The sequence below is a fragment of the Rousettus aegyptiacus genome, unplaced genomic scaffold (assembly GCF_014176215.1).
Source record: "Rousettus aegyptiacus isolate mRouAeg1 unplaced genomic scaffold, mRouAeg1.p scaffold_m13_p_1, whole genome shotgun sequence".
Taxonomy (NCBI): Eukaryota; Metazoa; Chordata; class Mammalia; order Chiroptera; family Pteropodidae; genus Rousettus; species Rousettus aegyptiacus.
The window spans coordinates 7,263,346-7,278,317 of record NW_023416284.1 but is presented as its reverse complement, the minus strand read 5'-3'; the positions used below and the strand labels follow the sequence as shown (position 1 = coordinate 7,278,317).

General features: G+C 41.6%; 1 protein-coding gene across 12 annotated transcripts in view; it reads right to left on the bottom strand.

Moving 5' to 3' along the window:
• The window catches only part of VPS13D (vacuolar protein sorting 13 homolog D), a 216,958-nt gene that overhangs the window by 94,909 nt on the left and 107,077 nt on the right, over positions 1-14,972 (bottom strand). For all 12 annotated transcript variants that reach the window (XM_016149454.2, XM_016149446.2, XM_016149452.2 and 9 more), the window contains 6 exons: positions 14,331-14,439; positions 9,688-9,851; positions 8,619-8,727; positions 6,281-6,460; positions 4,406-4,522; positions 3,473-3,622 (listed from right to left, as the gene is read on the bottom strand). In XM_016149454.2, coding sequence (XP_016004940.2) covers positions 3,473-3,622; positions 4,406-4,522; positions 6,281-6,460; positions 8,619-8,727; positions 9,688-9,851; positions 14,331-14,439 — 829 coding nt within the window. The remainder of the gene's footprint in view (positions 1-3,472; positions 3,623-4,405; positions 4,523-6,280; positions 6,461-8,618; positions 8,728-9,687; positions 9,852-14,330; positions 14,440-14,972) is intronic.

The window sequence follows — 14,972 nt, the reverse complement described above, 5'->3', positions numbered from 1 at the left end:
ACATTGCTAAAGAACACTAACCATCATCTGAGAGTTTAGTGATTTGCTTGGTGGAAGGTCTTGCCTCAATGTTGATGGCTGCTGACTGGTCAGGGTAGTGGTTGTGGAAGGCTGGGTGGCTGTGGCCAACGTCTTAAAAGAGGACAATAATAGTCTGCCTCATCAATGGACTCTACAGTCTCTGTAGCACACGACGCCATTTGATAGATTTTTACCCACAGAACTCCTATCAAAATTGGGGTCGATTCTCTCAAAACTTGCAGTTGCTTTATCAACCGAGTTTATGTAATATTCTAAATCTTTTGTTGTCATTTCGACAATCTTCACGGCATCTTCATCAGGAATAATGTCTATTTCAAAACCCACTTTGCTCATCCATAAGAAGCAACTCCTTATCCATTCCAGTTTTATCATACGATTGCAGCAATTCAATCATTTTCAGGCTCCATTTCTAATTCTAGCTCTCTTGCTATTTCTACTACATCTGCAGTTAACTTCCTCCACTGAATGAAGTCTTGTAACCCTCGCAGTCATACATGAAGGTTGGAATCAATTTCCTCCAAACTCCTATTAATGTTGATATTTTGACCTCTTTCCATGAATCATGAATATTCTTTATGGGAGGGGCCCCTAACCCGTCGGCCGTGGACCAGTACCAGTCCATGGCCTGTCAGGAACCAGACTACACAGCAGGTGAGCAGCAGGCCAGCAAACAAAGCTTCATTTGTATTTGCAGCCGCTCCCCAGTGCCAGCATCACCGCCTCGACTCCATCTCAGATCATCGGGCATTAGATTCTCATAGGAGCACTGGTCCCTGGTACCAAAAAGGTTGGGGACCACTGCTTTACGGCATCTAGAATGGTGAATCCTTTCCAGACGATTCTCAGTGTACTTTGCCCAGATCCATCAGAGGGATCACTACCTATGGCAGCTATAGCTTTACGAAATGTATTTCTTAAACAGTAAGACTTGAAAGTCAAAACGACTCCTTGATCCATGGGCATAGGCTGCAGAACGGGTGTTGTGTTCATTCACAGGCGTGAAAACATTCACCTCACCATACGTGTCCATCAGAGCTCTTGGGTGGCCCGGTGCACTGTCAATGAGCACAAATATTTTTAAAAGGAATCTTTCCTTCTGAGTAGCAGATCTCAACAATGGGCTTGAAATATTCAGTAAACCATGTTGTAGATGTGCTGTCATCCAGGCTTTGTTGTTCCATTTACAGAGCGCAGGGAGAGTAGACTGAGCATAATTCTTACAGGCCTTGGATTTTCAGAATGGTGAATGAGCATTAGCCGCTAACAAAAGAGTCAGCTTGTCCTTTGAAGCTTTGAAGACAATGACTTCTTCTCTCTAGCTATGAAAGCCCTAGATGCCATTTTCTCACAATATAAAGTTGTTTTGTTTTCATTAAAAGTTTGTTGTTTAGTGTAGCCCCCTTAACTATCTTAGCTAGATCTTCTGGACAACTTGCTACATCTTCCATGTCTATGTTATGGAGATGGTTTCTTTCCTCGAATTCTGCCAGCGTTAAACTTTTCTTCTGCAGCTTCCTAATCTCTCAGCCTTCATAGGAATGAAGTGAGCTAGGGCCTTGCTCTGGATAAGGCTTTGGTTTAAGGGAATGTTGTGGCTGGCCTGACATTCCATCCCGATCATTAAAGCTTTCTCCATGTCGGGAATTAAGGCTGTTTTGTTTTCTTATCATTTGTGTGTTCACTGGAGTAGTACTTTTAATTTCCTTCAGGAATGTTCTCTTTGCATTCACAACTTGGTTGTTTGGTGCAAGGGGCCTAGTTTTCGCTTGTCTCAGCTTGTGGCACACCTTCCTCACCAGGCTTAATTATGTCTAGCTTCTGATTTAAAGTGAGGGACATGTGACTCTTCCTTTCACTTGCACACTTAGAAGCCATTATAGAGTTATTACTTGGCCTAACTTCAGTATTGTTCTGTCCAGGGAGGAGGGAGAGAGATGCGGAAATGGCCATCTGGTTGAGTGGTCAGAACATGACACTTATCGATTAAGCATGTATTCTTACACGAGAGTGGTTCGTGGTACCCCAAAACAATTACAACAGTAACGTCAAAGACTGCTGATCACAGATCATCGTAACAAATGTAACAATAATGAAAAAGTTTAAAATCTTGTGAGAATTAGCAAAATGTGATACAGAGACATGGAGTAGCACAATAAAATGAAGTATAACTGTTTTTCTGCGTATTTCAATTCGAACATTTCTACTGTTATGTCTTCGAGTTCTCTAATCTTTTTTTTCCTGCAATGGTCATGTGTTATTCATTGAATCCAGTGTATTTTTAATTTCATTTTAATCTCCAGAGGTTTGATTTGAGTTTTTTATATCTTTCTTGTCTCCAGCTTTTTGAACATGTAGAATACAGTTATAACAACAATTTTAAAGTCCTTCTCTGAAAATTCTAACATCTGTGTTAGCTCTGGGTCTGTTTTGACTGATTTTTCTTCTGATTCTACAGTGTTTTTTCCTGCCCCTTTGCACACCTGGTGCTTTTTGATAGGATGCCAGGTATTGAGAATTCTACTTTGTCAGATGCTGGATATTTCTGTATTCCATTACATCTTGAATTTCGTTCAGGGCTGCAATCAATTTACTTGGAAACAGGTCTATTCTATTATGATTCGTTAGGTAGGTCAGGAGCAGCACTCAGCCTCGGGCTCCTTATGGCTCCACATGGAGGTGAGTTTCTGGAGGCCTCTCCTCACTGCCCCACATGTTGTCAGATGGGTACCAGCGCCTCTCCAGCCCCAGGTGAACAGCAGGCACTGCAGCGGAGATACGCGTGGCTGATCCGACGGCAGCTCCCCCACACGCACCACTGACCTGTCCTCTGCTCAATACCTGCAGGCCCCGGTGCAGATCTCCCGAGTTATCTTTCTGCACAGCAAGGCCCTTCTGGGAACGGCTGCCTTGGTCCTAGGACTCTCGCCTGTTTGTTCGACTCATCTGCTTGTGTCATTCTCCACTCTTGGTGCTGCAGCCTAGAAACTTTCTGAAGGCAGTAATCTGGGGCAATGGCAGGGCTCACCTCTGTTTTTCTCCACCTCTCACTGGTTACTGTTTTTTGTTGTCTGATGTTCACAGTCTTAAACATGTTGACTCCTTGTTTTATCTGGATTTGGGGGTCGTTTCAGGCAGAAGAGTCTGGTTCCTGTTACTAAATCTTGGCCAGAAACACAAGTCCAGTTCCCTTGCTTTTCCTTCTTACGATGAACTTCAATTCCTCTAAATGATGGTTAGATGATTTCCTGTTTTGTTTTGCTTTTTCTATTGGCAAAATGGGGCATTCTGGGTCACCTTCCTCGATGCCACCTTGACTAACTTATCTAAGTTAATGAAAGACTAGCGACTACATTAGAACGTCGAACACTGGATCTGGCTGGGTGTTCAGCAAGAACACAAGGTTGACAAGTTCTGTACCCCCGCCCCTTACCTGCACATCCTGTATGCTGAGTTCGAGCATGTGACTGGTTGCCAGCTGTGTATAGTGCACGTTGATTCCTGTAAGACTTGCAAAGACCAGTTCTTCTGGAACTTTATTAATTAAGGACAACCCAATTCCACCTTCCAACTTCACGAGCACCTGAAAGGAAACCAAAATATGACACACTGACATTTAAAACAGAGCTTAAGGTAGTCAAGAGAATACAAGGAAATAAATGGCTTTAAATACCTCTACTATACCTCTGAGCAGATGAAACCCCCTGAGGAGAGTCATATTATCACCCTGATAGCTCAAATTCCATCATCTCCCCACCCCGACCGAAACCCCAGTATGCATGGCAATACCTCAGTCGGGGCACTGATGATATTCTGTATTTTACTACAAGAAAATAATAGTTTGGGAATCTTTTTTTCTATTTGGGGTGCAAGCTCATAATAAGTTATTCACTGAACTGCCATAATATCCAACATACTGCTTTATAGATAGATCTTTGATTTAAAAAAAAAAATCACTGAATAAATATTAAATAAGTGTGCTTTTTCATGTTCACCTCATGTTCTTTTTTAAACTTTACACTTTCTTCTCAATTCTCAAACAGGGGGAGGGGAAGGAAGATGTCAGAGGCAACTGGGGCCCCCCAAAAATCTATTTTGATAATTCTCTACTTTCAGTCCAGTTAGTCAGAGAGTTTAGCTTTCTTATTTTAGCAACATCTGCTACGTCCTGATTCAACCGTAGCCTGTCGCTTAGCTAACATATTCACACATTCGCGTTGTGATCACATTAAACACTGTGAAGCAACACCTATATTTAGAATTCGTTGAGGGCAGAAAGAAAAGAGGTCTAACCTGAGAAAACTGTGGAGCAAAATTCTAACCAAATTTATGATAAAGAAATAGACTTGCGATACTTAAAACTTACTTCCAGTTCCTGCTCTCTATCTGGATTCTTCAGTTTCTGCAGCTCTTGTTCAGTAACGGGAAGCTCATCCAATTCGTATGACGAACGGTCACTTTTCCGTTGGGAGAAATCTGTGATCTGAGGTCAAATCAAACACTGCATTAAGAGGGCTCATACTTCCACAGCGAAACCTGTCCCATATCAACTGTGTCAGTCAAAACTCACTATACGCTCAATAACCCGATGGAAGTTAAGCGTTTCCAAAGCACCACTAAGGTTCGATTTACGGAATCGTGAAGCAAACTTGGTTTTAAGTCTACATGGCAGACAACAACACACTGTAGACCTGGAAAGCCTCTTCCGGTGCAATTAGGTGTCTGTCTGTCTACAGGTGACCTAGAATTACAGCTCAAGTCAAAACAGGCAAAACTCAAGACCTTGCCTTCAATTTTGCCTTAAAGAGGGGTGTTTTTTTTTAAAAAAAAAAAATATTATGGATTATGATACGCTCTCTTGGAGCGGTCACTGTTACACACCAACTTCTTTTCTTTTTGCTTAGTTTTCTAAGAATTAAGATATGGACTTGATAAATCCATATCTCCAGTGCAGATTCCTCCTCTGAGATTCACACTCATATTTGTACTGACTTCTGACATGTTCATGTAGCCATCACGCACGTAATAAGCCCAAAATGCAACCCCCACTCTCCCCGGAAGTCTACCTTGTGTTCATTAGTTAGCGATGTGACTACCGTGCTCCTAGTTGCCCGAAGCAGGATGTTGGAGGCCATTCCTGCCTCCGTCCTCTCTCTCATCCTCACATTCAGTCCATTAACAAATCTGACCAACTCTACTCTCTAATAAGCGTTCATTCCGATTCGTTTCTCTCCCATCTCCTAATTCCACCTCCCATTATTTATTCTAGTTTGGGTCATCCAATCTCTCACCTAGACTACTGCAAGGGGCTCCTAACTGGTCTTTATCTCGTTTCACTCCACTCCAGTTCTCCTGACTGCAGCCAGAGGAAGTGATCTAAAATGATTTCATGTCATTCTCTCACTCCTTGTTGACACAGAAAAAAATCCAGGTTTTTAATGATCTGGCCCCTGCTTCTATCCTCAGCCTTATTTCTTAGCATATTCCATGTGCCAGGTGGATCGCCCTCTTTTATCTCCAGGCCTTCCAACTTCCCAAATACTATATAATTTATTTATGTTTATTGCTTATTGTTTGTCTACCTACTAGAATGTGAGCTCCAAGATGGCAGGAAATTCTGTCTGTCCACTCACCAACATGTGCTCAGTACTTAGAACCATGCCTGGCTCTAATATGTGCTCAAGAAATAGCTATTGAATGAACACTCTCATCGTTAGGGCCCAGCCCTATTCCTCTCCTTCCTGATTTGGCTAGTCCTTTCAGCTAACCTTTAGATTGCAGCTTAAACATTACTTCTCTTAGGAAGCCCCTCCAGCCTCCAAATCCGGGACTAAAATTCCTTTCCATACACCCTCTGATCCTACTTTCGTAACACAACATTTGACTTTTCTGATTAGGAATCTTGCATCTTCTTCTTGTTAATGTTATTAATATGTCAATCATTTAAATATATAATACATAAGTATAATGTAATGACTGATAATATTAATATGTACTGTTCTTGGCATTATCCTCTTTAATTTTTATATTTTATATTTTACATCATCTTACATTTACTTATACTTTAATTCTAACAACTTTATGAGATGGGTCTTATCCTTGTTTTATAAATGAGGACACTGTATATTCATATCCGGCATAAATAATTCAATAAATATTTGTTGAATGACTGACTAATCATTAGGGAGGGAAAAAAGCACACTGAGATTCATTCATGTCAGCTCTTAAGATAAATTATCACCTGGAGTGCTCTCGTTGGTCCGTCTGGGATGACTCTGATGGATAACATGCCAGAGCCAGGCCTCATTTTTTGGTTAATAAACTGCTGTTCAGGTAGAACTGGCCCCAAGAGCTCCATGGAAGTGTCAGGACCAAGAACAACTTCAGCCCCATCGAACAAACCAGAAAGCCCTCCTTTGGCCTAAAAGAGGGAGCAGAGATGTATTAGAAAAGGCAAAAGTAAAGGCATTGACTCTGATCATTTAACATGTCATTTGAAACAAGCTACTAAATTTAAATTCTCTTTTGAAGGGTCATAAGTAATGTATGGCAAAGCATTTACTATTTTTTCAGCTTTACAGATGAGGCAAAACAGTAGAATTAATTGAGCAAGACAGAAAGTTAGGCTATATGAATTTAAGAAATTCTGAACAAGGTGATTCTATGAATAGAGTATTCTGGTTTAGTAATACCTTTTAGCCATTAAAATCAGCTTAAAAAAAAATTTACCAAAAGCCCTGTTTATCTTAAGCATTCTCATTAGGGTTTGCTTAAAAATCTGAAGTATTCTGAAAATAAAACCATTATCACTATCATCAGCTTTCCAATAAGTAGTACATTGTAGAGGTGAAAACCTCCCCAAACAGCCTACTGCTGAATGATCAGCCGAAACATTCAAAAGATGGTGCCTCTTCTAAAACGAAATAGGGAGCTTGGAATGTCGGCTGATGCCCAGTTACTTGGGCCTTTGCACAACAGTACCTCCTTGCTGCACGCCCAAAGAACAATGGAAGCCTACAGGATGAGGCCTGTGGGAGGGCAAGTACAGGGCCAGAGAAGACAATGGCTAGTGTCTGGATCCCCCGTGGTAATTTTTAAATACTGAGTAATGAACAGCATACTTTGAACTGGGTTTGTAGGGCAGATTTCAACATGGAGAAAGCTTTTATGACTGTTGTAAGTTTAGAAAGTTCATACACAACTTTAAATGTTAAAATGCCCTCGATTACTTTATTCAGCATAATATGATTGAAACAAGCTTATTTCCTTAACCAAAACACATTCAGCTTTACTGAATGCTGTTATTATAGGGTTATTCATAACCAAAGAAATGATAAAATAGACTCAAGGAACAATAAACACCAAAAGGGATTTTTGGGGGTTGGGGGTTGGGGGAGGGGAATGCTCTAAGAGAACAGGAATTACATGGGCTTTAGAAGCAAACCAGAAGTAAAGACAGGGTCAGACTGGGAACCCAACGATTATAACAAGCCCTCTTTTGCCTCTAGAAGTCTGAACTGTACTGCTAATTGAAAATCACAAATCCATTCCAGATGTGTGCTTCATATAAGTAAGCAGCTTGTCTTTGATGAAAAAAAGCTCAGGGCAATAGAGATAAAGAAAATAAATCTCACCAAATAGCAGTCAGAGCCTCCTTACAGTTTTGCTCACAACCCCGGAGAACAACCTCCCATTATGGAAGGACAGCCCAGTGTCTCCCGAGCAACAGACATACTCAGAGCTCTCTATGCAGGGCCTGATGTTCTAGTGCTGACTTTTGGGGTAAAACCCTGCTGAGGCGGAACTGCACACACAGTCACACGTGTGTTTGGCTATAGCTCAAACCTCTGGGACACCTTCCGACCCACTCACGCTCAGACCCATGGTCTCATTCCCGGCCTGAAGCCGGAAGGGCAGAACATCCAACTCCTGGTATCTTCCAAATACATATTTGCTTCTATAGTACTTGAGAGTCCATCATGGGTAGAGCAGAGCAGCTGAACAGAGGGCAGAGGAGACTGACCACAAGCAATCTCCATCGTGACGTTTGCTGTGACAACTAAATACTTATTTGGCACCACTCAGAACTCAGAAACAAACAGAATCGGGAGCATGTGGACCGCATGATGACTGAGTCACCGTCCCAGAGGACACCTGACAAAAGACTGTTGCAGCTATTATAGTAACTTCACGGGCCTCGAACTAATCCATCTCACTTAGCGGTGGTGGCCTTTTTTTAGCTGACATTTCTCTTTCCTTCTTAAAATTATGTGTTATTTATGTCAAAGAAAAAAGAAATCCAGATAAGCCAATAAAAGAAAAATTCCCACTCCTTAGAGACAACCCACTGTCCCTAACACAGTTCTTACATCTCCTCTTCAGAAACCTTTCCCTGTAAATACACAGAGGTGCACGACCAAAGTCTCTTGACTTTCCTGATTAAAACGAGATAATACACATTTACTCTGTACTTCGTTTTTCCCATTTAACAACTTATCCTGTATATCCTAATTAATGGTTTGTTTCAAAGACGGCTCGGCCATCGCTAGCTGCTACTGCGTATGCCGAAGCCCACCCACCTGGACAACCAGCCCCCGCAGCCCGCAGGTCAGCTTCCCTTCCCGGAAGCTCCACGTCTGGGTCGTGCTTCGCCTGCGATCAGGCTTTCTAAGCATCAGCGGCTCATACCTGGGATAAAGGAAAATGCAGTGAGTCCTCTGAGTCATGTACGTCAGGCCTGAAGAGCACACGAAGGTCATGGTTTCACTCTTCTTCCTTCCAATATTCTCTACTCTTAAAATCTAATGGGCAGTTAGCATGACTCCGACGGAAGTTAGATCTCTCTTAATGAGGAAAGGGGAATAAAATGAAGTGGAAAGCCAACAAAAGGGGGGGCACAAAGTAATAGTGATATTTTAAGGATTCATTATATGTACATATTTATATATAATAGTCATTATATATGTAAAATAACATAGTTTCTTGCATTCTCACAGTGATTAGCTGTCACGTAGTATGAGAAGGGTTGTCTGCTAAACGTATTTTTAAATATTTTCAACAGTCTTTGCTGTTTTATTTCCAAATACATTAGCTTCGTATTGGATTGTAACTTGTTAGACATCTGAAATCATTCTGGAAGTACATAAGGTATTAACTGAAACAAATACAGTGATTTCATACAGAAACTAAGGCACAGGCAAATAAAATAATTTATTCAAAGTTAAAGAGCTGATTTGAACCCAAGGAGTTAGCCATAAGAACATATTTGATTATTCTCTAAATAATTTATTTCTGCTTTCAAAAGATTTAACAGAATTCTTAAAATGATTTTAAAAAAGAAATTGTCATATCTGGGGAGCAATGGTGGATGGCGGTTTGGATGAAAGAAGCATTCGATTTTCACAATATATCTTTCTTATTGTTTAAATTTTTTAACATCTCCATGGGCATTTCCATAATAACTTTAAAAAAACAATACAGGCCCAATGCTCATATTTGGGAATGCAACAGGTTTCTGTCACTGAAAAAAATACTCACATAAAAATACAAATTCTTACTTCATTTAGTGTCTCACTTTTTGGTCCAGATTTCCTCTGAGTCTGAATTTAAAAGCAATGAACTTGAATCCAAAGTTGCTTAGAAAATTACCTGTTGTCAGTTACAGCAGCAAGACCAGCGATATCTAAGATGGCAGACCCCTCAGTGGAGCGGGCTGCTGGGGGCCTGTTGGGGTTGTGAGGCACGGAAGAGCCCTCGTGGGCCAGCATGCCCGTCCCAGTCATCCTCCACAGCTGAGAACGCTTCCCGGGTTCCTGGTGGCAGACACAGAAAGAGCCATCACGTGCAGCCACAGCCTCATACAACAGCTTCAAGAGCTGCACATGGGGCTGCAGAAGCTCCCAAGTAGAAATTGTACCAAAAGACAATTTCCGTGTCGCATAAATTCTTAAATCAATTTTTCATTGTTGTTAACCCCTAGTTGCATTTAGGATGAAACATATTAAAACTCCTGAACCAAACAACCAAAAATTGCAAGTAATGTAAATTTGAAAAATTTATTCTTATTCTGAACAAACTAATCTGAGTGCCCTTACCATAAAGAGTGATTCGACTATGTAAAGTGTGTCTGATAGTCTTAGTTTGTGGTCACTGGTAATCCCCGCAGCTGGCTGACAACTGGAGTTTCCCACACGTCTTCTCCCCTCCTGTGTTTGTGATGAAAGCATCCCACGTCGACGGTTTACACGTTGATTGTATTCAAGTATTAAGTTGACTTGTATTCAAGGTTATACTAAGTTGAATACTGTTAATTCTAAATATTTTCTCCTTAGGAATATTTTATAAACAACACTTGGACTTCCAGGTCAATCCATGAAAGTATATATAATCCACTACATACAAGTAATAACAGTAATAACAATAATATGATAATACTTGATAATTTACTATGTGCCAGCCACTGACCATGGGACTTACATGGAAGTAATTCATATAACCTTCAACACGATCCAGTGAGGTATATACTATTAATGATCCTTATGAATGAGAAAGTTGAGGCTAAGTGAGATGAAACAACTCCCCCATGGTCACATAACTAGTAGATGGGGGTGGGAGGAGACAGAGATGTGACTCTCCACAGCCCGATTCCAGCACTGACCCGCGCAGTCACGTGCCACGTGGCCTTCCTAGCGCGGTCCGCATACTTCCCCTTTGGCAGCACCTGACCGTCTTTAACACTCCTCCGTGGGAACATGCAGTCCGGCCACACCTGTCGGGATCGCATCCACTCTCAGCAGGAGGGCGCTCCTCCAGCGCAGCAGACGCTCTGGGTAGCACAAACTCCTCTCCGTGCTGCCCCTGCGCTGGAAAGGCATCTCTCCTACCACATTCCACAGAGTCAAAATTCACAAAGTGATGTGAACGTGGAGCCAAATGGCAGGATTTGAAACCCAGCTGCACTGTTTGCTAGCTGAGTGACCCTGGACAAGCTGACTACGTCTCTCAGAGTCTCTGAAATAAGCTACCTCTTAGGGTTCCTATGATAAGTGTAATAAAGACAAGGCACCTTGCACATGCCTGGCACAGGGTCTGGCCCTGATAAATGTTTCCTATGCTATCATGATTATGTCTCTTTACACAACACTCTATGCTCATTATCTTAGTGGATCCTTCTCACAAACCTGGGAGAAGGAAAATGAGGCTCAGTGAGGAATGTGAACTATCAGATACATCTTCAAGTGACAAAGCCAGAACTCGAGCCTAGGTAGATATGATGCTCTTTCTACTGCGTGCTACCGCCTCCTATATCTGCAAAAAAGATGAAACTGAACCGTACTTCTCCATCTGCGATCCCCACATGCTTGCTTTGTGTCACAGTAAGAGAATACATCTCTCTACGGCACCAAAACCACATGAAAAGCATCGCGACTATGCTGCAGATGGTCCAGATGGGGAATCAAAGCACCGACGCCCAGGTGAAATCGAGTTTTATACATGCACTCCTCTACTGCCTGCCCATATGTACAGACTCATCGTAGTTGGAAACTGCCCAAGTTTCCAGTTAAAAACATGAGCAGCGCCATCCTCTTTCCAGCTCCCTTCCCTACTTCCCCCCACAATGTAGTCCTAAAACCTTCCAACGAGACTGAAGAAGGCGAAGTCCGCGGGGCTGTGTGAATGTGTGTGTCCATGCGGGCAAAAGTACAAGACGAGCGTGGAATAACTTGCTGTGCCAGAAAGGAAGGAAGTGCTCAAGGAATAAGGGGCATATGTCAAAAGGACACAGAAGGTGAAAGGCCAAATATGAGAATTAAGCATAAAAATAAATACTGACAGTAACAGATAACTCGGTGAATAAACAGAAACCCATTGTGACATACACAACGCTGTGGACTGAATCGTGCCCCCTACCCGCCATTCTTACACTGAAGACCTGACCAGCAGTTGTGATGGTGTTAGGAAACGGGGTCTTTGGGAGGCAGTGGTTTTAGATGAGGTCATGAGGGTGGGGCTCTCCTGGTGGACTTAGTGCCCTAATGAGAAAAGACGCCAAAGGGCTTGCCTGCTGCACCTCCCCTCCCGCTGCCATGTGAGGACACAGTGAGAAGGCAAAAGTCTACGAGCCAGGAAGAGCCACGCCGGGGATCCCAAGTGGCCAGCAGCCTCGTCTCAGGCCTCGCAACCTCCCAAAGACCCCGCTTCCTGTTTAGGTCACCCACTCTATAGTATTTTTTTGCAGCAGTCCAAGCAAGCTAATACATAAGTAAATAAAAAATCTGATGAGGAACAGGATTTTCCATAGTCCCAAAGTACCTCTGCATAAAATATTTACCAAATACAAGGAGAAAAGAGAAACTTCACTTCACAGTGGCGAAGGCTGGGCAACACCGCCTTAATCAAGTGCTAAAGTAAAGCTCTCCAGTGACGGCATAAATCAAATCGCAGCATCACTTCTACAGAATTTCCGCCGATTTCTGAGTCTTTCAAAATGAAGAGCAAAAAAACTAAAACCAGTTTTCATCCTTATCGAATAACTGTGAAACTTGTGTAAACTGTAAAACTTTCTTTAACACGTTTTTTGCTACTTAATTTAAAAAACCTATTTTGTCTGCTTTCAAGGTACTTGGCCCTTGAAAATTATACCTGTATTTATTATCCGTGTTTTGCTGAATACAGCTGGAGGTATCACACCAGATAAATCGTCTCACTCCTGAGTTGCTTCATGCACTCCAATATCCACACAAAGTGACCACCCTTGGAAAGTCACCTGACACCATCCCTTCCAAAGGTGGTTCTATTTGTTTTCAATTTGCTTGACTTTGTCAGAACTACTACTTCTTTTATCTTTAGATTATTGCTTTTCAAATTTTTCTTTTTCGAAATTCTCAATAAAAGTCTCAAAACCTGCTTACTTTCCATTACTGTGCCTCCTCGCCACCATTCTCAAAGCTTATTTCTAAAATGCATCTCACAATAATTGGCACAGCCTTAAATAAGAGTGCAGTAACATTTTAAAGAAATCTGAATTATGTGACTTGGAACCAGTGTGATATAAAAATACACACGGAAGTACTGACAGAGCGAGAGATGGATGAACTTTGAAAACATCGGGCAAAGTGAAAGACGACACTCTTAAAAGATGATTCCATTCACATGAAAGCCCAGGACAGGGAAGGCAATGGAGACCGAAAGTAGATCAGTGACTGCTGAGGGCTGGGAGGAAGGGAGTGATGGCTAAGGGATGCAGCGTTTCTTCCTGAGCTGATCAAAATGTTCTAAAACTGAATGTGGTGATGGTTATGCCTATCTGCGGATATTCTACAAAACACTGCGTTATACATTTTAAATGGGTAACTTGTATGGTATACAAATTATATCTCAACGAAGCTGTTAAAAAATATAAAGCTGAATTAGAGAGACATGTATTAAGGTTTCGTTTGATGCAAAATTCAAAATAATTTGAACCTACCCCAATTAAAACTTTGAGGAGTTGTGTAACCTCAAAGCCAAACGAATCATCAACAATCTACATACTGCCACCACACGTGACGCCACTTTAGATGATAAAAAGGCATAACCTCGTCTCTTTGCCAGCACTAGGGCCCCTGAGGTGGCGAAAAGACATCCTCTGTTGGGTGAGTTTTGTATTACGTGATTTCCAATATATGCAAAAACTTCAGGAACACGTCCCTCAGGTAAACGTGTTTCAAGTAATTACAGCTGGTCATCTTCCTCCTCTTAAGGGGACTTCTGCACCTCTGTGTTCTCATTTTTCTTTTTTGAAGTCTGAACTATTTATTAGCAGTCCTTCCATCATTTGTAGTATTTCTGGCCAAATTTTACTGTCTTTCTCTTTATTGAGGTCTATTAGCATCAACATTTCCCTAAACTAACTTGAAAAGAATGTCGGCAAAAAAGGGAAAAAATTGTCAGTTTGATTATTTTCCCATTAACTTTAGGAAAAAGTAGATTAGGGGAGCATTCTAACAGAAAAATAGAGTGATGAAAATTACATCACAAATTTGAAAAAAAAAAAAAAAAAGCTCAAGAATTAAGTTCTCTGAAAAGGGCATCGGAGATGAGGAAGGACTCGGAGCTCCCAGAGCAGGTGTCAGGGGACAGTGGGAAGAACACGGAGCAGGGCTGTCGGGGCTCCGCGTTCCCACGCTGAGTGTCCTGCAGCCTGTTTCCGTTTCCCCAGCTGCAAAACGAGGGGCTGCACTAGGGAACCTGTGAGCCCTCCAGTGCTAAAAATCTTTTCTTCTACATCCCCACGTTCTAAGCTCTCTTACCTTCTTCTTTAGAATGACTCTCTGTGTCTTTGGTGAGACGTCCAAGACGAGCTCTGCACAGGTGACAGCCTTGTTGGAGGCCACAGGCCTTCCTGTCCCCTTCTGTAAACTAGAATTAAAAAAAAAAAAGATTTATCTATATATTCTCACATATACATACATGTACATACATATACATGCATTCAAGTACTCATAAGCAAATATCTAAAATCTCTACTATAAGAGAATTTTTTTTTTTAAGTCTAGAAGTCTGACACAAGTTGGCAAAAAGATCAAGGTTGTGTTTCTTTCCCGTATAGTTCAAAGATTCATTTGTCAGTAAAGACACGTTCTGACATTTCCCCTCTCCTGATTTTAGTGGCTTAAAATTCAGATATAAAAAGATGGCTATGTATCTTTTGAGGTCTAAAAACAAAACAAAACAAGACTAAGCCAGACATTTCAAGGGTCCAAGAATTAGGTCTGCCCTTTGCCAGGCAGATGAACATTACTGCATCCCTGCGTCTTGGAAAGAAATCAGAAGTCCCTTTAGGATGAAAAGAAAACAAAGGATTCATAATCACCCTCTTCCAATTCAACTGAGTTGTGTTTTTCTGTGGCTTAAGGATCCTACACTTTATGGAATACTGCAACCTACACTTT